Source organism: Phyllobates terribilis, unplaced genomic scaffold (assembly GCF_046119375.1).
Source record: "Phyllobates terribilis strain yellow unplaced genomic scaffold, ASM4611937v1 Scaffold_8__6_contigs__length_399053987, whole genome shotgun sequence".
Lineage (NCBI taxonomy): Eukaryota > Metazoa > Chordata > Amphibia > Anura > Dendrobatidae > Phyllobates > Phyllobates terribilis.
The window spans coordinates 34,375,938-34,398,505 of record NW_027362768.1 but is presented as its reverse complement, the minus strand read 5'-3'; the positions used below and the strand labels follow the sequence as shown (position 1 = coordinate 34,398,505).

The 22,568-nt window shown below is 44.6% G+C and overlaps 1 protein-coding gene across 3 annotated transcripts in view; it reads left to right on the top strand.

Annotated features, from left to right (window-relative positions):
• The window catches only part of CFH (complement factor H), a 1,056,626-nt gene that overhangs the window by 264,494 nt on the left and 769,564 nt on the right, over positions 1-22,568 (top strand). For all 3 annotated transcript variants that reach the window (XM_073642935.1, XM_073642934.1, XM_073642933.1), the window contains exon 9: positions 17,634-17,816. In XM_073642935.1, the coding sequence (XP_073499036.1) occupies positions 17,634-17,816 (183 nt within the window). The remainder of the gene's footprint in view (positions 1-17,633; positions 17,817-22,568) is intronic.

Here is a 22,568-nt window from a genome sequence, read left to right as displayed (position 1 = left end):
CCCTGGGGGTTGGCATGGATGGGTTGGAGAAAGAAATAAATATACACTAGCTCATGGAGAACTAAAATAATATACAACAGGGCTGGGAGAACTAAACAACTAAACATATAAGGTTGGAGAATGAAGCAAATACACATCAGAATATGGAGAGCTAAACTAATAGAAAACAGGGGCTGGAGAACTAAACTACTAAACAGCTAAAGTTGGAGAATGAAACAAATACACCTGAACATGGAGAACTAAACTAATAGAAAACAGGGGTTGGGGAACTAAACTAATAAGACAACAGGGGATGGAGAACTAAATCACTACATACCAGGGTATGGAGAACTAAACCACTAGACACCAAGGTGTCACTAGACAGCAAGTGTTGGAATCCCCAAGGCTTGTGGGACAAACCTCTGTATCTGACAGTTTCTCCAGTGCTTCTGCATCCTCCACCTCCTCTAAGGCCTCCACCTGTGTCCTCAACCTCTACCTTACTAAGACACACGTTACAACAGTGCAGAGAGAATCCCCACCAACTCCCTACTGCGCAGCCAGGTCTTACTACAATCAGGCAGTGTTAAAATTAATATGCCTTGGAGATCGCAGTCATACAGCTGAAGAGTTGTGTATCTCCAGGCCGAGTTTGAGCAATGGCTGCCTCCACTGAGCCTGGAGCAAGGGAAGGCCATGTGCGATAATGGTTAAAACCCTGTGGCGGCCCTACGCCAGGGCAACCTCAGACACTTGCCTTGCATGGATTGCATCCTCAACCTGATGGTACAGCAATTTCTCCGCCACTATCCCAGACTGGATGCGCTGCTGCAGAAACCATGGTCTCTGCCTGCTCACTTAAATCTATAAAAATGAGCAGGATCTTTAGTTTAAAAGCCAGACTACTAGACAATGAGCAAACTCCTTCATGATGATAGAGGCCACCATCTCCTTAGCTTGCTGGTACTTTTCTGTGGGAATGAGCTTGTCTCCAACCAGCCAGGAATATCCAGTGAATGGCACACCACAGTTTGGTATTAGCACCCAGTACCAGAAGCAAAGCCATCCACAATTTCCATACCTCAGGAATTTTATTTGGTAGACTGGCTGAGCAAACATTAGTTTCTCACAAAGGAGCTGAAGACACTGAGTGGCACTAGGTGCAAGTTTCTTCAGCATGACCAGTTTGTTATTTTTAGATATCAGAGGGAAAACATAACTGGGCTTTGCCAAGGTGCCATATTGCATCTTAAGTCTTATAGACCCTGCACTTGCGGTCTTACATTGTACAGAATGGTGGGGAAGGAGACAGTAGGTCGTGGAGTTGCATTAGCTCCGGTGGTGTTGAGGTGAGGTGGCAGCGAGGCAATGGCAGGCTGTAAGCTGTCTTGAACAGATGGGTTTTCAGGTCGTGTCTGAATGATCCGAATGTGGTGGCTAATCGGTCGTGTTGAGGCACAGAATTCCAGAGGATGGGTGATATTTGGTAGAGGTATTGGAGGTGATTGGGTGAGGAATAAATAAGTGTGGAAAGAAGGAGGTCTTTGGAGGACCGAAGATTACATAAGGGAATATATCGGGATATTAGTTCAGAGATCTACGGAGAAGAAAGGTTATGGATAGCTTTGTACGTCAGTGTTAGTAGTTTGAACTGGATATGCTGGGCAATTGGGAACCAGTGAAAGGATCTTATAGATTGCAATCTTATGGATTGCTGGAGCCAGTCCACAGTAAAACAGCAGCCATAGAGTGTCTGGGAACATTCCCACACACTTTTTTTAGCCAGGGATGCTTCTCGGCAGGAACTTCAGGAGAGTTCATAGGCCATCCATCTCCTTAGTTTTTTGTTACTTGTAATGCAAGCACAAGTATGCAGCCAGTAACCCACCCACAGGCCTCAATACTAAACTGCCACATTTCTGGACAGCTGCTTGCACTTGAAATGTCGCCTTTTAGGCTCGTGGAGGCGGAAGCTTTTCACAACCTCATGGCGGCAGCCGGGTGTCCATACTCGGTCCCCAGCTGCCACTATTTCTCCCAGTGTCATCCCCGCCTTCCACAAGCACAGGTCCCAGAACATTACTGCTGGTACTTTTCTGTGGGAATCTGCTTGGCTCCTGCCAGCCTGGAATATTTACAGTGAACTATGGTACAATGCCATGGTATTAGCACTGCCCCCAATACCAGTAGCGAAGCCATGCCCAATTTCCTTCTCAGGAATTGTATTTGGTAGACTGAGTGGCTGCCAAAATGTATTAGTTTCTCACAAAAGAGCTGAAGATACTGAGTGGCAATAGGTGTAAGTTTCTCCAGCATGTTGAATATCACAGGGAGAACAGAGAGGGCAGCACAGTGGCTCAGTGGTTAGCACTGAAGTCTTGCAGTGCTGGGGTCCACGGTTCAAATCCATGCAAGAACAACATCTGCAAGGATTCTGTATGTTCTCCCCGTGTTTGCATGGGTTTCCCCCTCAGTAACAAAGCAGCCATAGACTGTCAAGGAACCTTCCCACACACTTTTCTTAGCCAGGGCTGCTTCTCGGCAGGGTTGGACGGGCCCACCAGAGAACCGGAGAATCCTCCGATGGGCCCTGTCTTCTCCATCAGGAGAGTTCATAGCGCAAACCTTGCAGGTTGTGATGATGATGAGGCCATTCACTCCTTACTTTTCTGTTACTTGGAATGCAAGCGCAAGTTTGCAGCCAGACACCCACCCACTCACAGGCCGCATTACTAAACGGCCACATTTCTGGACAGCTGCATGCACTTGAAATGTTGCCTTTTAGCCTTGTGGAGGCGGAAGCTTTTCACAACCTCATGTTTGGTCCCCAGCCGCCACTATTTCTCCTGTTGTCGTCTCCACCTTCCACAAGCACGGGTCCCAGAACATTACCCGTGCCCTTCCCAGTGCACTTACCATAGTTGAAAGTCCAGAAGCTGTAATATTTGATGTGTTTTTATCTTTCAAGATATTGATTTGCGTTCTTTAATGTTACATAGGATTTCTGGAAAGTCCTTGTTTTGAATGTTCAAATTGAGATTTTCACAGTTCAAAAATGGTTATTTTGATATTGATTTGGTGTATGTAAAGAAAAAAATAGTGCTATAAAAATAATTATGCTAGAAAAAAAATCTGCTGTATTAGAATCTGTATTACCATCTAACAACAAACACGTGGACAAATGAATGTGGCCAGGGATGGTACGGAGCCAGTCCACAGTTAAAAAAAAAACGCCATAGAGTGTCCGGGAAACTTCCCACACACTCTTATCAGCCAGAGATGCTTCTCGGCAGGGTTGGACGGGCACACCAGAGAACCGGAAAATCCTCCGGTGGGCCCTGGGTTCTCCTTCAGGAGAGTTCATAGCGCAAACCTTGCAGCTGCTATGGGGCTCTTTAGTGGGGGAGAAAGGTGGTCCCTCAGAATCAAATCCCCTGATGCACCGAATGTTCTTCAGTCTGACACTGCTTCTCGGTGAGAGCTGTATTTCACCACAGCCATGTTCTTTAGCTCGATGAAAGGACTGGCATAGAGGGAAACCATATCTACTCTGGCTGTAATTTCTCCCAGGAAGTCCTCTAATGCAGCTTGTTGCATAAGCAATAGCAGACCGTCCAACATCAGCTCGCACTTCTCAGTGGTGCTTAGTCACAGACAAAGATCTTTCTTTACACCTTGAATTTAATCATTACAGAGTTGGACAATGGCCTGATCTGCAATGAATTTTGAGAAATAACGTGCATAAGCAAAGGCACGGTTTACGCCACTGAACGTCATTAAGCACAACTCATACAGCTTTCCCACAGACTGAAAGAAGGGTATCAAGACTTCCAAGACAGCCAAGACTTCTCTGTCCTCCCCAAGAGGATGACTGTCAATGTTCTCCTCCTCATCCTCCTCCTCCTTATCACCCAATCCGCATTGAGATGAGATGAGGCTGGGCTGCATAGTTCCCTGCTTTGCTTGCAATGCCTCCTATTTAACTGTGAGCACCGAGCATTTCAGTAGACAGAGAAGTGGGATGGTGGCGCTAATTATGGCATTATCATCGCTCACCATCTTGGTGGAGTCCTCAAAGTTTTGGGGGACAGCACAGATGTAAGACATCCGTGCCCACTGATCAGTTCTTATATGCAGAGGCTGACTTGAATGCCGATGGGTGTGTTGAAGCTGATATTCAACAACTGCCTTCTGCTGCTCACACATCCTTCCCAACATCTGCAACATTGATTTCCAACATGTGGTGAAATCGCACAACATTCGGTGAGCTGGAAGCTGCATATGCTGCTGAAGCACTGCCAGGGTGGCAGAAGCTATAGCTGACTTTCTGAAATGGGCACAAACTCAATGTACTTTCAAAAGCAGCTCTGGTAGATCTGGGTAGGTTTTGAGAAACCGCTGAACCACTAAATTGAGCACATTTAGTGCTCTCTCATTACTAATGTGTACCCCTGTGTGGAGAACAATATCAGCAACGGAAAATTAAAAGATGAAATATAGCCTGCTTTATATACCACGGTACTAAGGAAACCAATTTTGATTATATCTTGTGTACCCCTGTGACAAAAATATCTGCACCAAAGAATTAATTTCACTAGAGTAGAACTAGTGTAATGGTAACCGACAACTCTTCCACTACAGCCAAACCTAATAGATGGAGACCCAATTAGGATTCTCCACATTTCCAAAAAATTAGTGGCAGATACCAGCAAGGTGGCATCAATTTCACCAGAGTAGAAGTAGTTTAGGGGAGACCGAAACGTCTTCCACTACAGCCAGCCCAATAGATGGACACCCAATCATGATTCCCCACATTTCCAAAAATTAGTGGCAGACACCAGCATCAATTTCAGAAACAATAGAAATTGTAGAATTAGAAACAACACTTCTTCACCTACAGCCAACCCAGTAAATGGAGACGCAATCAGTGCTCACATTTTAATAAATTAGGGCCTAAAACCACCAAAATGGCATCACTTTCACTAAAGTAAAAGTAGTATAATGGAGACCAAAACCTCTTCCACTACAGCCAACCCAGCAGATGGAGACTCAATCAGGAGTGCACCATCCTCTCCAGTCGTTCACCACCTGTCAGACATGTACTTTGTTGTGTAGGTGCACGAGCTGGTCTAAAAAATGTGTGAAAGGACTTACAGAAATTGCTTCTGCCACTTACACTACTGCTGTTGCTAATATTTTGGCTTTGACGAATTGAAGTGCTGGAGGTTGGAAGTGTAGAGCTACGATGAATTCTGTGTGTCTCACTACTGGCTAGGGGAAAACCTATCTTAAGGTTGTGTAAAAGCGTGTTTCGATACTCCAGCATTCGTGGGTCCCTTTCCAGGGCGGGAAGCGTCTGGCAAAATTTACTCTTATAACGTGGATCTAACAGAGTGGCAACCCAGTAGTCAGCACTATTTTGAATCATAACTATGCTGGGATCATGTTGAGGTTCAAGTCCATGCGGTTTTGGTGGCTGGGTAATTCTGATGCTTGTTTCCTCTGTCCCCTGCCACAAAACACGAACAGAGAGGGGATGATTATCCTCTTCATGTTTTGACTGTTGCTCGCCCATCACCTCTTCCTCTTCCATTTGTTCCTCGCCAACAACCCTCGATTGCAGTGAACTACCTTCCCTTGAGATGTCCCCTAGTGTATGACATTAGTAACAGAAGAAAGTATTTTTTTTTACTGTGGATGAGGCCTGTATATCATAGGAGATATTCTCCAAACTATTTGAAACTGAGATGTCCCTGCTGTATTGGGAACAGAACAAACTATTTTTTTAGTGTGAATGACGCTTGTATAACATACGAGATATTCTCCAAACTATTGCAAACTCAGATCTAGCCTGCTGTATCAAGTTAGGAACAGGAAAAAAAGATTTTTTGACTCTGCATAAGCACTGAATGCAGCTGAATTTCCCCGCCACTAAAAGGACTAGGTGAATTATAGCAGAGTGAAACACGTTTGTGACAGAAAAAAATATTTTTTGGGCTGTGGCTAGCAACAGAAAAAAAATTTTTTTTTACTGTGCAAACAGCTGAAGTTCACCCATCAAAACATAGACAATCTGGGCTAACACAGCTTGCACTATCACATTAGCAAATGAAAAAAAAATGTTTTTTTGGTCTCTGCACTGTTAAGCTCTGCAGATAGCTGAATTTCAACCCCACAAAATCCAAGGCCCACAGCCTGCAAGGGCTCACTTACTTTATCCAAGGCCGGCGTTAGAACCCGGTGCACCCGGGCAAGTGCCGAGGCCCTAAGCAGGCGGGGGGGGCCCCACTCGCCGTCGGGCACCTCGCCGCGCTATGGGACCCGTGAGCGGAGGAGAGTGGTGTCAGCGCCCGCTCCCCCTCGTTTGCTCAAGGCCCTGGCAGCCTTTGGCACAATACTTACCTCTCCCCGTGCCTCCGCAGCAGCTTTGGTGTCTTCCACGTCCTCTGACTGTGACGTCTCAGGTCAGAGGGCGCGGTGACTTCTTTCCACCGCGCTCTCTCCTGAGCCATCACAGGCAGCGCAGAGCGGGAAGACGCCGGCAATGCTGGAGTCTGGAGCAGCGGCAGCAGGTGAGAAGTGAGGTGAGTATTTGATTTTTTTTCTTTTTAATGTATGGAGGCATGGGGCATTATATGGTGGGGGGGTGACATCCTGCATGGGGCATTATATGGGGGGGTGACATCCTGAATGGGGCATTATATGGGGGGGTGAGGTGACATCCTGCATGGGGAATTATATGGGGGGGACAAGTGAGATCCTGCATGGGGCATTATATGGGGGGTGACATCTTGCATGGGGCATTAAAAGGGGGGGAAGTGACATCCTGCATGGGGCATTATAAGAGGGGTGATATAATGCATGGGGCATTATAATGGGGGTGACATCCTGCATGGGGCATTTTAAGGGAGGGGGGGTGTGACATCCTGCATGGGGCATTAAAAGGGGGGGAGTGACATCCTGCATGGGGCATTATAAGGGAAGGGAGAGGTGACATCCTGCATGAGGCATTAAAAGGGGGGGAGTGACATACTGCATGGGGCATTATAAGGGAGAGGAGTTGTGACATCCTGCATGAGGCTTTAAAAGGGGGGGAGTGACATCGTGCATGGGGCATTAAAAAGGAAGGGGAGTGACATCCTGCATGGGGCATTATAAGGGAGGGGGTGTGTGAAATCCTGCATGGGGCATTATAAGGGGGTGTGGCATCCTGCATGGGGCATTATAAGGGGGGGTGACATCCTGCATGGGGCATTATATGGGGGGAACAACCTGCATGAGGCATTATGTGGGGGAACAACATGTATGGAGCATTATGTGGGGGCACAATCTGCATGGAGCGTTATATGGGGGCCAGTATTCTGTATGGAGCGTTATATGGGGGCCAGTATCCTGTATGGAGCATTATATGGGGGCCAGTATCCTGTATGGAGCGTTATATGGGGGTCAGTATCCTGTATGGAGCATTTTATGGGGGCCAGTATTCTGTATGGAGCGATTCACCGGTTTCTGAGCTATTGTAGAATTTACAATAGATATCCCTCATGTAATGTAAGAAGTGAAATCTTTGGCATTGTACTATATATATATATATTTCTCTGTGGTATCTGTGCAACATGAATCATGGTATGTGTTAAGGGGCCCACTGAGACTCTTTCACCCAGGGTAAACAAAAACCTGGAGCCGGCCCTGGCTTTATCACATTTAGGCTATGTGCCCACGATGCAGAAATGCTCAGGATTTTTTCCTGAGCGTTTCTGAATCTCCCTGGCAGAAAAAACGCATGTGGATTGTACATGCATTTTTCCTGCCAGGGACATGCGGATGTGAAACGTTCTTCACATGCATTTCCGCATGCGGGTTGACAAGCGCTTTCCAAGCGATTTTAGCATCACTTAGATAGTGCTTGTCAACTTGGTCACACTATATAAATCCATGCAAATGGCATGGATTTATATACTGTGAGCTTAAAGAATGGTAAAAAATAAAAAAATAAATCTATACTTACCTTCTGATGGTCCCCGGAGGCTTGCTTCGCTCCGTCCTGGCTTGCCGGCAGCTCGCGGTGCACTACGCTGAAGGACCTGCCGTCACATGACTATGACGTCAGCGCAGGTCCTTCAGTCCACCCCCATCTGCCGGCAAGCGATAACAAGCACACCGGGGGCCATCAGAAGGTAAGTATAATATTTATTTTTTATTTTATTCTTTTTTTAACAGGTTCTATGGTACCCAGGTTCGGAGGAGATTCTCCTGTCCTCCAGACCCGGGTACCATCCGCACATTGAAACGCTTGGATTCCGCATGTACAGATGCAGTGATGCGGAATCCAAGCGGTCCAATGAAAGTCAATGGCGGCGAAAACACAGCGCTTTCGCAAAATAATTGGTAGTGCTACGGATTTTTCCGCAATGATAACCCGCAGCAGAAATTTCCGCAGCATGTGCACAGCACATGCGGATTTTCATTGGAGAACATGGCAGGACTTCTACCAGGTGTTTTTTAAGCATTTCTGTAGCATTTTTGCCGCTGTGGAAATGCTTAAAAAACGCATCATGAGCACACTGCCTAAAAAGTGGAAAAACTTCTGCATGGAGCACAATACAAGTGGTGCATAACACTGTTTTATGGCATGGACCCTTCTCTTTCTGTCAGAATCTCAGTAATTGTACAAAAAAAAGTGCTACAAGGTCAATTGAACAAGTACACAGCACAGAACTTATCTTCACTATCTTACTTCCACAGAAGCACCCATCTATCTAGCTAATATCACTCATTACACAGGAGCTGGGTGCAGGAGCAGCGTCTATCACAAGTGACATGCATAGAATGGCGCTGACTAAACATGGCCGCTTTTTATATAGAGAGGACAGGTGATGTCAGCAGCCAATTGCAGAAGCCCTTGTGTCTGGGACACTGTGGATGCTTCCTGTGCTCTGATTGGCTAGCTGCAATTTCCTGACTTAAAGTTACTGCCTACAGGAAAAAAAAAAACACAGTGCGCCACTGATCTGACCTGTTCTGAGCTATAATCAGCCCCCCCACTCATCTACCATGTCCCCCCGCTCATCATACAGAAGCACTATGCTAGCAAAACTGTTAAAAACCTTATAGTTGCCCCGCAATCACGTACGCCGAACATTGCTGATTTTTCCGAATTTAACAAATTTTGCTTGCCTTTCCGATCACGAATCCAAATGTGCCACATTCATGTCGAACTTAAGTTTGGAGATCGAATTTCAAACATATTCGCTCATCACTAATTCTGAGAGCTGTGATGTTTTTATTTTTTGGCATACAAAGCTGTATGATGGCTTATTTTTTATGCGACAAGTTGCAGGGGTTTTTTTTTGCGGGACGGGTTGATGTTTTCATTTATATAATAATTTTTTACATACGGCTTTTTGATCACTTTTTCTTCAATTTTATGTGTGTTAATATGATGAAACAGTGACATTTGACATTTTTTAAATTATTTTTTATGATGCCATACGGAATAAATAACATGACAGTTTTATAAATCGGGTCGTTCTGGATGCAGTGATACCAATTACACAGGTCTGCAAAAAATAAAATTTCAAAAGCTGTTTTGGTTATTCCACGTAGTATTTATGATTTTTGGTGCGCTGAATTCGAAAATGACCTCCTCTTTGTCATAGGACATCATGTTTCCTGACAATTTAGGTAAATATGTTAAATAAGGCAATACCGCAAAATAAATGAAAATTATGCGTACTTTTGTTTGTTTTTTGTTTTATCACAAAGGCTGCGTTTTTAGTGGTAAATCTGCTTTTCGTGATTAGTGTGTGCTCTTTTTCTACATTTTTTTTAACTTCTTTCACTTTTTAACTTAGTCCCACTGTGTTACGTGTATATTTTTTTACTTTGATCGCTGGTCTCATGCATTGCAATACTCATTTAATGCAGTACATAAGAGCTGTGAGCGAGTTACTGACAGAGCCTGGAAAAACCTTCTTTTAGCAGGGTTTTACTGGTTATTATACCATAGGCTCATTAGATGATCTCGGGGTAACATGGCAAGGATCGGCAACCACCATGATAATCGCGGTTGGTCAATCCTGTCAAAGGGAGTCTTTTAACCCCCTTTTAACAACTTAAACACCAATGTCACGATACACAGCGGCATTTAAGGGGTTAATTGGCCCCAATTGGTCCCAAAATCATCCAGGGCCGATACCGCAGGGTTTCAGTGGTCATGTACAGCTGTCACCTCCAGGAATTTCGGCCGTGGAGCGGTGCTATTCATTATTCCTGATCGTTGTTTTAATGCGTGTCAGTGATCATAATGGGGTTAAATACCATGAGTCCAGGAGTATTTAAATGTGGGGTATAAAAGAGCGGCTGCTGTGAAATTATTCATCATAATATCAAGTATATAAAATCTAATAGCATGGGGAAAATATATAATATTAACCAAAGACTGTCTTGTAATCTTGACTATGTCATCTATGCTATCAATTGCATTAATGGACGTCAGTGCATAGACCACACTACAGAAATCTTGGGGTCCAGCATGAATGGTCAAAGACTTAATACTAAGGATGTTTTTTTTAAAACAAAGCCTCTCACGACACCTTACTAATAAATATAAGAGAAATTATGATGCGGTTAAAGTTACTCGTCTAGAACAAATATGTCAGGATAAATCATAATAGAAGACTTTAAATATGAAAGAATCATTTTGGATGAACAGAATAAAATAGAATGTACTACACTGGATATACAGAATATATAAATTTGAAATCATGCTGCAAAAAGCAAGCTCTCACATGTTTATGTCGACAAAAAAAATAAAAAAGTCAAGGCTCTTGGAAGAAGGCGAGGAAATAAAGCACAAAAAACAAAATCCTCTGGGCCTTTAATGGTAAATTACAGTCAACCTTTCAGCTAATATATGTTGCCCCATCCGTGGGTATCAAATACAGTATCAGGCATTAAGTTAAAAATTCATTATGACAGGTGGAAACTGCTCAGATGCGTTTCTGACATGAACTGCCCTTGATCACTGTGAATATCGTGAAATCAAAAGACAGGAAAATTAAAACAAATGTTATCTAATCATGAAATAACGAACCACGTGAATGTGAAATAATTACATAAGCAAAATAAAACATTCAACAACAAGTTTATTCTCGCTTCCGTTTGGTGTCCATAAAGCTTCTTTTTTCTCCAATAACCCCCTCTGTTTGAACAATTTACCTTTGCAATTCCAAAGAAGGTAAGATTTTGAATGTCTCCACCATGTATCTCTAGAACAGGGATGTCATACTCAAATACACAGAGAGCCAACATGAAAAACTTGGACAAAGTCGCGGGCCAGCCAGAAAACAGTATAATGGGCCCAACAAAGTCTTCCATATAGAATAATGGGCCCCACATAGTCCTCCATACAGTACAATGGGCCCCACATAGTCCTCCATACAGAATAATGGGCCCCACATACTCCTCCATACAGAATAATGGGCCCCACACAGTCCTCCATATAGAATAGTGGGCCCCACATAGTGCTCCATACAGAATAATGGGCCCCACATAGTCCTCCATACAGAATAATGGGTCCCACATAGTCCTCCATATAGAATAATGGGCCCCACATAGTCCTCCATACAGTATAATGGGCCCCACATACTCCTTCATACAGAATAATGGGCCCAACATAGTCCTCCATATAGAATAGTGGGCCCTACATAGTGCTCCATATAGAATAATGGGCCCCACATAGTCCTCCATAAATAATAATGGGCACCACATAGTCCTCCATACAGAATAATGAGCCCACATAGTCCACCATACAGTATAAAGGCCCCACATGGTCTTCCATACAGTATAATGAGTCCCACAGAGTCCTCCATTCAGAATAATGGGCCCCACATAGTCCTCCATACAGAATAATGTGCTCCACATAAACCTCCATACAGTATAATGGGTCCCACATAGACCTCCATACAGAATAATGGGCCCCACATAGTCCTCCATACAGTATAAGGGGCCCCACATAGTCCTCCATAAAGAATAATGGGCCCCACATAGTCCTCCATACAGAATAATGGGCACATAGAGTCCTCCATACAGTATAATGGCCCCACATTGTCCTCCATACAGTATAATGGGCGGCACATAGTCCTCCATACAAGAATAATGGTCCCACATAGTCCTCCATATAAGAATAATGGCCCCACATAGTCATCCATATAGAATAATGACCCCAAATAGTCCTCCATACAGAATAATGGCCCCTTATAGTCCTCCATATAGAATAGTGGGCCCCACATAGTCCTCCTTACACAATAATGGACCCCGCATAGTCCTCCATACAGAATAATGGCCCCATATAGTCTTCCATACAGAATAATGAGCCCACATAGTCCTCCATACAGAATAATGGGCCCCACATAGTCTTCCATACAGTATAATGGGCCCCACATAGTCCTCCATACAGAACAATGGGCCCCACATAGTACTCCATACAGAATAATGAGCCCACATAGTCCTCCATACAGTTTAGTGGCCCCACATAGTCCTCCATACAGTATAATGGACCCCACATAGTCCTCCATACAGTATAGTGGCCCCACATAGTCCTCCATACAGTATAATGGACCCCACATAGTCCTCCATACAGAATAATGGGCCCCACATAGTCCTCCATACAGTATAATGGGCCCCACATACTCCTCCATACAGAATAATGGGCCTCACATAGTCCTCCATATAAAATAGTGGGCCCCACATAGTACTCCATACAGAATAATGTGCCCCACATTGTCCTCCATAAAGAATAATGGGCCTCACATAGTCCTCCATACAGAATAATGAGCCCACATAGTCGTCCATACAGAATAATGGGCCCCACATAGACCTCCATACAGTATAATGGGCCCCATATAGTCCTCCATACAGAATAATGGGCCCCACATAGTCCTCCATACAGTATAGTGGCCCCACATAGTCCTCTGTGACACCTCCCCACTCGTTAGCCCACCCTGAGAGATGGGGGTTCTCGGAACCGGGCCTCCAGGTGGAGGGTGGATGCCGTCGTGGCCTAGGCCCGGCCGGTGCCCAGGGTTGTCACAATCAAAAATAAGCTCTAGGAGGGACGGTGGTTATCGAGTGGATTTAATTACTGCGCCACCTGTGGTGTTTGGTGATTCGCAACCAGCGCTGCGGCAGTCCTCTGAGGCGGGATGTCGTGGCAGCAGAAGATGGTACTACTCCCCACAGGCGGAGCAGGGCATCAGGGCAGCGAAGAGGGATCAGGGGAGTCGTAGTAGGTGATGTGGTGCGGTGTGGTGCCGCGCTGAAATAAGGGACCGGAGGCAATGGATGCAGTCTTCCAAGCTTTACTCACGATGATAGGCGTCAGCTGCAAGGCTTCTCCTCGCTCCTCACGGCGCGGTGCGGCCACCAGGAAGGGGTTCGACACACTCCGGGTAGTTCGGGTGCATCAATCAGGACCCCCATACCAGAGTGTTCTTAGACTTTCCCACTAGGTCCTCTCCTGTCCGTATGTGGTGCGTGTTGTAAGGCTGGGTCTCCCTCTGGCTATACACAGAACAAGGGTACGGGTGGTGACTCCGCTCCGTCCGTTACTCGGTGGGATCCACTAAGCCTCCGGAGCTTCTCTGACTAGGACGTGAAGTAGCAAAGTCAGATATCGGGGGCCTGTCCCCTCTTGCAGCAGGAGTCCCTCTGGCTTGGCCAGAATGAGGGTAGCAGGTGGTGTACGCCTCTCCGTCTGCATCCCCTGGGGTCCTTTTGCCTGTGGAGCTTGTCTTCTCTGCTCCCCTCCAGGCCTTCATAGGTAGGGACCTTGACCGGGTAGAGGCAGCCGTTAACTCTAGCCCGCTCCTCGCCTCAAGGCCAGAGGACGAGGACCGTGTATCTACAATCAGCTGCAGGTTCTAACAGAAAGCCACGTTCAGTGATGAAGATCACAATCAAAGACCTTGAGCCTAAGATGGCCGTTGATTAAATATGAATTAGTAAGTGTAACTATAAAGTGCTTCCTCCACCCACAATACCCACTAGTTTCCCCCTATCTTTGGTTCCCCCCTTGCTCTTCCATTCAGGTCCGGGGCAGCACATAGTGCTTTACACCCCCTACAGAATGGGAGCAGTGTGGTGTTGGGTGTGTAAAAGGGGTCCTGTGTGATGCCCCATCCTTACCTCGGAGAGGAGATACCACACCTCTTTTACAAGGTGCAGTACCCCTGTGGCGACTGAACCCTCAGGGGCGCCACACCTCCATACAGTATAATGGGCTCCACATAGTCCTCCATATAGAATAATGGGCCCACATAGTCCTCCATACAGTATAATGCCCCCACATAATCCTCCAAACAGTATAATGGGCCCCACATAGTCCTCCATACAGAATAATGGACCCCACATAGTCCTCCGTACAGTATAGTGGCCCCACATAGTTCTCCATACAGTATAATGGGCCCACATAGTCCTTCATACAGAATAATGGGCCCCACATAGTCTTCCATACAGTATAATGGGCACCACAAAGTCCTCCATACAGAATAATGGGCCCCAAAAAGTCCTCCATATAGAATAGTGGGCCCCACATAGTGCTCCATACAGAATAATGAGCCCCACATAGTCCTCCATAAAGAAAAATGGGCCCCACATAGTCCTCCATACAAAATAATGAGCCCACATAGTCCTCCATACAGTTTAATGGCCCCACATCGTCCTCCATACAGTATAATGGGCCCCACATAAACCTCCATACAGAATAATGGGCCCCACATAGTCCTCCATACAGTATAGTGGCCCCACATAGTCCTCCATACAGTATAATGGGCCCCACATAGTCCTCCATACAGTATAATGGGCCCCACATAGTCCTCCATACAGAATAATGGGCCCCACATGGTCCTCCAAACAGTATAATGGCCCCACATAGACCTCCAAACAGTATAATGTGCCCCACATAGTCCTCCATACAGAATAATGGACCCCACATAGTCCTCCATACAGTATAGTGGCCCCACATAGTTCTCCATATAGAAGAGTGGGCCCCACATAGTGCTCCATACAGAATAATGGACCCCACATAGTCCTCCATGCAGAATAATGGGCCCCACATAGTTCTCCATATAGAATAGTGGGCCCCACATAGTGCTCCATACAGAATAATGGGCCCCACATAGTCCTCCATAAAGAAAAATGGGCCCCACATAGTCCTCCATACAGAATAATGAGCCCACATAGTCCTCCATACAGATTAATGGCTCCACATTGTCCTCCATTTAGTATAATGGGCCCCACATAGTCCTCCATACAGAATAATGGGCCCCACATAGTCCTCCATACAGTATAGTGGCCCCACATAGTCCTCCATACAGTATAATGGGCCCCACATACTCCTCCATACAGAATAATGGGCCCCACATAGTCCTCCATATAGAATAGTGGGCCCCACATAGTCCTCCATACAGTACAATGGGCCCCACATAGTCCTCCATACAGAATAATGTGCCCCACATTGTCCTCCATAAAGAATAATGGGCCTCACATAGTCCTCCATACAGAATAATGAGCCCACATAGTCGTCCATACAGTATAATGGCCCCACATGGTCGTCCATACAGTATAATGGGCCCCACATAGTCCTCCATACAGAATAATGAGCCCACATAGTCCTCCATACAGTTTAATGGCCCCACATTGTCCTCCATTTAGTATATTGGGCCCCACATAGTCCTCCATACAGAATAATGGGCCCCACATAGTCCTCCATACAGTATAGTGGCCCCACATAGTCCTCCATACAGTATAATGGGTCCCACATACTCCTCCATACAGAATAATGGGCCCCACATAGTCCTCCATATAGAATAGTGGGCCCCACATAGTCCTCCATACAGTACAATGGGCCCCACATAGTCCTCCATACAGAATAATGTGCCCCACATTGTCCTCCATAAAGAATAATGGGCCTCACATAGTCCTCCATACAGAATAATGAGCCCACATAGTCGTCCATACAGTATAATGGCCCCACATGGTCCTCCATACAGTATATTGGGCCCCACATAGTCCTCCATTCAGAATAATGGGCCCCACATAGTCCTCCATACAGAATAATGGCCCCATATTGTCCTCCATATGGAATAGTGGGCCCCACATAGTCCTCCTTACAGAATAATGGACCCCACATAGGGGTGGTGGTTTTGGTGTAAATTTCCTGTCTTTTGGTTTCATGATATGCACAGTGTTCAAGGGCAGTTCATGTCAGAAACTCGTCTGAGCGGTTTCCACCTGTCATCATGAATCTTTAACTATAAATAACAGAGTAAAGGTTTTGAGGATTTTATTCAAGTTCCCGGCACTTAAATGTTTTTTCTATTTGCTTCACCGTGGATCAGCGGTTAATCCTGGAGTGGCAATATACCATTGTGAAGGGTTCCTGTATCATCACACGGCGAGGCTTAAGGGGGTATTCCCATCTCCAAGATCCTATCCCAATATGTAGTAGATGTAATAATAATAATATTAGCAAATACATCCAATTAGAAATGTAGTATAATTCTGCTGATTTCCTATGTCTCTCTCCTCCTGTGGAGACTTTGCAAGACCTTAGGTGTCCACGGTTATAACCACTAGCTACTAGCTAACTGTCACAATATCAGTGATCATAACCCCATGGATGCATAAGTTCCTGCGATGCCTGCTCATGAGGAAAGAGACATAGCGAATCAGAAAAACTATAGTACATTTCTAATTTTAGGTATTTGCTCATATTATTATTATTATTACACCTAATACATATTTAGATAGGATCTTGGAGATGGTAATACCCCTATAAACTATTTTGCTTATAATTTTTCTGGACTATATCAGACATTTGCTGTACAATTTCAGCCGGGTGTGTTTGATTTTGAAACACTGCAGATTTTCAGAGAAAAATATACTTTAAAAGCCACTAGGGACCGAGACCGTGCTGTAGACTAATCGGAGAGGCAGATCCCTGGCAGCTTCTCCCCTCCTGTTGACCTGGAGTGCCAAATCAGATCTCATACATTGCACTGAGGAGGGGCAACAACCCAAAACATTGTGTCTGCAAATTGAGAATCTGGTTTGGATTTTATCCTGAATTATGTAGCAAGGCTCACTAAAGGGTCGATATTGACTGTTAGGATTGCTGCTTCCAATAGGTGGTACTAGAGTTCAGGTCCTCCTCTTCCTCTCTGAAGAGGCAATTTGCATGTTTGTCTTAACACATGGCAATTATTCTTCCTGAAGTTTAGGGTTTCTGTAGTTCCTCAAATAAACATCTTATTAAAGGATAAGTGAAAACTTCTTCTGTTATGGTAACTATTGCCTAAGTGACCCCAATCCATTTTTTACATCGTAACTTAGGATACCAGTTAACTAATTGCTGGCATTTCTGTAACTAAAAAATTCCCTTCATATATCTTACAGGGATTGATATGGCAGAATGTACATGAATTTGTGCAATGAATATTCAGATGAATGTGACATCTGAAAAACATTTCTGCAATAAATATTCCATACCTGAACTTACGCAAATGCTGGATGGATCACAGGGTGCAATTACTGTCATATAAAGATGCTTAAAATAAACAGGAACTCATATAAAATGTCTTTCTATCTTATAGGACAATGTTATTACCAGAAGGCGTATTTGGAAAATGCTAAACTTATAGATTTTCAATCTATCTATCTGGAAGGAGAAAACGTGAATTTTGAGTGTAAACCTCCTTTTCGGACGCCCGATGGAAAAATCAGTGGAATTAGAACGTGTCTCCCTAATGGAGAATTTACTACAGCGAAATGTTCTGGTAAGTGTAATTAATAATTTGTAGGATAAATAGGGTTATACAAATCAAGTCAGTAGCAGGTGTCTCTAAGTTCTGCAAATGAATAAATATTCAAGAACCTGACTTCAATCTGTGTTATGTGAGAGGGGCATAAATGACAGGTAGAATGGGATTTATCTTTAGCCCATGAAACATTAAAAATCGAATCAAGTCTTGTTGGTTGATTGTGCAATGCCTCCTATTCATCGATGTGCCAATTATCACCACTTCTTGTTAACTGAGAGGGACAGAATTCTTGAAATGAGAAACCTTGGTTTATCAATCTGACTGATCACTTCCTACCAGGGGTGGACTGGGAGTGAAATTCAGCCCATGTACTTGAGAGCACACAGGCCCATTTGCTATGAAGAGAATGTGATATATGTTTGTCAATTTGTGGATGTCTCGAAGTGTATATCACATTTACAGAATACAAACTGCTGACATTATGTGAAATTTCTCTCTCCTGGGTTTATGGATCCCGTTTCAGTGCTGGCAGAGCAGCTTTGAAGGTTTTCAAGGGAGGTGACTGACCTTCGATCTGAGGTTCAGCAGCAACGGCAGCGGTTGCAGACTCCTAATGAGATGAGGAGCAGCGAGTGGGGATTGTGATCTCACTATTGCAAGGAAATCCTCAATCCTGGGCTTTTTCTTTGCCACAGGGTTCTATTTGTCTCCAATCAGTAGAAGGGATTTTTGGGGCTTTAGCCTTCTTCTATGATGATCCTGATGCACTATCCTTGGCTGAATCCAGGCTGCATCGCCTTCAGCAGCGGAATCTGTCAGTGGAGACTTATAGCTCTGAATTCCGGAGGTGGGCAACCGATACCAGATGGAATGACTCTGCTTTTAGAAGCCAATTTTGTCACAGCCTTACAGAAAGGTTAAAAGATATACGTGTAGATAGTCGCCTGTGAGATAGTTGGATTAGACCACCTTCTCCTTAGCCCTCTTTCTGGGGCAATGCCCCCTTGCCGAGGGGGGGCGGTCTGGGGGTGAACCAGTACTTGTGGAGTTAGAGTAACCCATGCAGTTAGTGGGTGCTTCTTCATCATATGTTTCCTTTGAGATTCGCAAGAAAAAGGGCGTGTGTTTTTTTGTGGGAAGAAGAGACATTTTATTGGGGCCTGTCCCTCAATTCCTAAGCAAAAAGAGATTTGATTAACTCTTGGGAGTCTGGAGTTGGATAATCAAGGGGTATGTTTGTCTTCATCTTGCAGTTCTCGGTTTGTCTTGAAGGCAGAGGTGGTGCTAGAGAGCAGGACTGAGAAAACTTTTGTGTTTGTTGACAGTGGAGCTGGAGTCAGCATGATTGATGCTGAGTTTGTGAGAACTTATGGGCTTGCTTGCTGTGCTTTAGCTAAGCCCATTCCTATTTATGCCATCAACTCATCACCACTTGCACAGAGAGCTTTGACTGAGATTGTACATAATATAAGACTGAGGGTGGGATCTTTTTATTATGAGGTAATTCCTTGTTATGTCCTGGAAAGCCTTCACACTCCAATTGTACTGGGTTTACCCTGGTTGGTGAAACATAATCTGATAGTGGATTGGCAATCCAGAGAAATTGTTGAATGGGGAGATTACTGCCATGAGAACTGCTTTCTGCATTCACTTTCTGCAGTCTCTGCAGAGACCTTGCCTGCATTTTTGTCTGTTTTGAGGACGTTTTTATCTGAGAAGGGATGTTAGGATTTTCCTCCTTATCGTGCATATGACTGTTCTATTAACCTGACCCCCGGAGCTAAACTTTCAAACTCCAAACTGTACAATCTTTCTGTCCCCGAGAGACAAGCCATGAATTTTATTGCTGAGAGTCTGAAGAAGGGACATATCAGACCCTCATCTTCGCCAGTGGTAGCAGGGTTCTTCGTGAAGAAGAAAGATGGTGGTCTCCGTCCCTGTTTAGATTTCTGGGAATTTAATCAAATTTACCATCTGGGGTCCATACCCTCTTCCTCTGATTCCAGATTTAGTCAACCAGGTTGTGGAAGCTAAGGTGTTCTCCAAATTGGATTTAAGGGGGGCCAACAACCAGGTTAGAATCAGAGAAGGGGATGAATGGAAAACGGCGTTCAATATCCCTGAGGGACATTTTGAAAGTCTGGTTACACCTTTCGCCCTGACCAATCCACCTGCGGTGTTCCAGCATTTTTTAAATTATATTTTTCATCATTTTGTGGGCAGGTATGTGGAGGTTTATCTGGATGATATTTTGGTGTACTCACCTGATTTTGAGACATATCGGAGGCATGTTAAACAGGTACTACAGATATTATGGAATAACAAACTATATGTCAAACTAGAGAAATGTGTTTTCGCCATCCAAGAGGTGCAGTTTTTGGTGTACCGATTGTTATCTTTGGGTTTTCGGATGGATTCGGGGAAGGTCCGTGCTGTACTTGATTGGGACCGTCCCGAGAACCTGAAGGCATTAAAGCGCTTTCTGGGTTTTACAAATTTTTACTGGAAATTTATTCAAAATTATTTGGTAGTTGTGAAACCCTTTACTGACATGACAAGGAAGGGGTCTGATTTTTCTAAATGTTTGAATCCTGCCCAGCAGGCTTTTTCCTCCCTAAAGGGTTGTTTTTCCACAGCACCCATACTCATTCAACCCGATGCTTCTTAATCTTTTATCATAGAAGTTGATGTGTCGGAGGTGGGGGTTGGGGCTGTATTGTCTCAGGGTCCATCCCCTGGTAAATGGCACCCATGTGCTTTATTTTCCAAAAAAATATCTTTGTCTGAGAGAAATTATTACATGAGTAATAGGGAGCTTTTGGCAATTAAATTGGTGTTCGAGGAATGGGGACATTGGTTGGAGGGGGCAGTCCATCCTATTACTGTTATCACGGACCATAAGAACTTGTCATATCTTCAGTCTGCTAAACGTCTCAACCCTAGGCAAGCTAGGTGGTCCCTGTTTTTTAAGAGGTTCAATTTTGTTGTCACTTTTTGTCCAGGGGTTAAAAACATCAAGGCTGATGATTTGTCCAGGAGTTTCCCTGGTGGTGGTGACTATGAAAACACTGCCCCAATTTTGCAGAAGGGGGTAGTCATTTCGGAGTTGTACCCTGACCTGGAGGGTGAGGTCTTGACACTTAGGGGGACGCCCCTGCCTCCTGCCCTTCGGGGAGGTTATTTGTACCATCTGATTTGCACCGTAAAGTAATTAGGGAATATCATATCTCGGTGCTTGCAGGTCATCCAGGTGGTAAGGCAACCACGGACCTCCTTTCTTGTAGTTTTTGTAGGAGGGAATTGCATCGGGATGTGGTTGAATAGATATCTGCTTGCAGTATTTGCTCGTGTTCTAAAGTATTGCATACCCGTCCGTCTGGTCCTCTTCTTCCACTGCCTATTGCTAGCAGGCCATGGACACACTTGCCCATGGATTTTATTACTGACCTACCGGTATCTGCAGGCAAGAGTGTGGTTCCAGTGGTTGTAGATAGGTTAAGTAAAATGGTTAATTTCATCGCATTACCGGCACTTCTGAATGCCAACACTTTTGCTCAGGTTTTTATTAATGATATCGTGAAGCTTCACGGGGTTCCCTCCGATGTGGTGTCAGGTCATGGGACCCAGTTTGTTTCTAAGTTCTGGAAAGCTTTCTGTATTCGACTGGGCATGCAGCTGTCCTTTTCCTCTGCCTTCCATCCTCAGTCGAATGGACAGACCGAGCGCATTAATCAGAATTTAGAGACTTACCTCAGGTGTTTTGTCTCCGAAAACCAGGAGGACTGGGCATCTTACCGTTGGCTGAGTTTGCTATTAATAATCATCGCCAAGAATCTACCGGCAAGTCACCGTTCTTTGGTGCATATGGTTTCTGTCCACAGTTTGGTACTTTTGGTGGGGGACGGGCTTCAGGAGTTCCTGAGGAGGAATGTTTTGCTTCGTCGCCCTCTTCTGTGTAGCGGAGGTTCAAAGTAATTTGAGGATCATGGGAGACAGGTATAAACGTATGGCTGACAGGAAACGCTCGCCTGGTCCAAACCTAAGTGTGAATGACTTGGTGTGGTTGTCTACCAGGAGGATAGTTGGCATGATCTCTCTGGTGACTTCTCAAGCTAAGTGTATTCCCTTGCCTGTTTGTTTTTAGTTGCAGTGGGGGCTGACTCGTGCTCACCCTGTCCCCTCCCTATCTAGGGCCTATCGCTAGGGGCAGTCAGGGATTAGGTTTCCTGTTTGGTAATAGTTACAGAACCTAATTACGGACATTAGGGGAGTCAGGGTGTTGTCAGATCTGCCCAGGGGTCTCACTGCCCTTTTCTCTACTGTTTGTGCTCCCCCCTCCTCTTCCTGTCATGATGCACTTAGTCTTTCCCTCACGATGCATGACAGGAATGTTTCAACGGATCCCCCTAATTCTGAGATTGTTTTTTCATGACATATTGTACTTCATGATAGTGGTAAAATGTATGCGATATGACTTTTATTTGTGAAAAAAAAAAATTGGCGAAAATGTTGAAAATTTTGAAATTTTTAAACTTTTAATTTTTATGCACTTAAATCAGAAAGATAAGTCACACAAAATAGTTAATAAATAACATTTCCCACATGTCTACTTTATATCAGCACAATTTTTGCAACATTTTTTTGTTGTTAGGAAGTTATAAGTTGACCAGCGATTTCTAATTTTTCCAACAAAATTTACAAAACCATTTTTTTTAGCGACCGCATCACATTTGAAGTGGCTTTGAGGGGTCTACCTTACAGAAAATC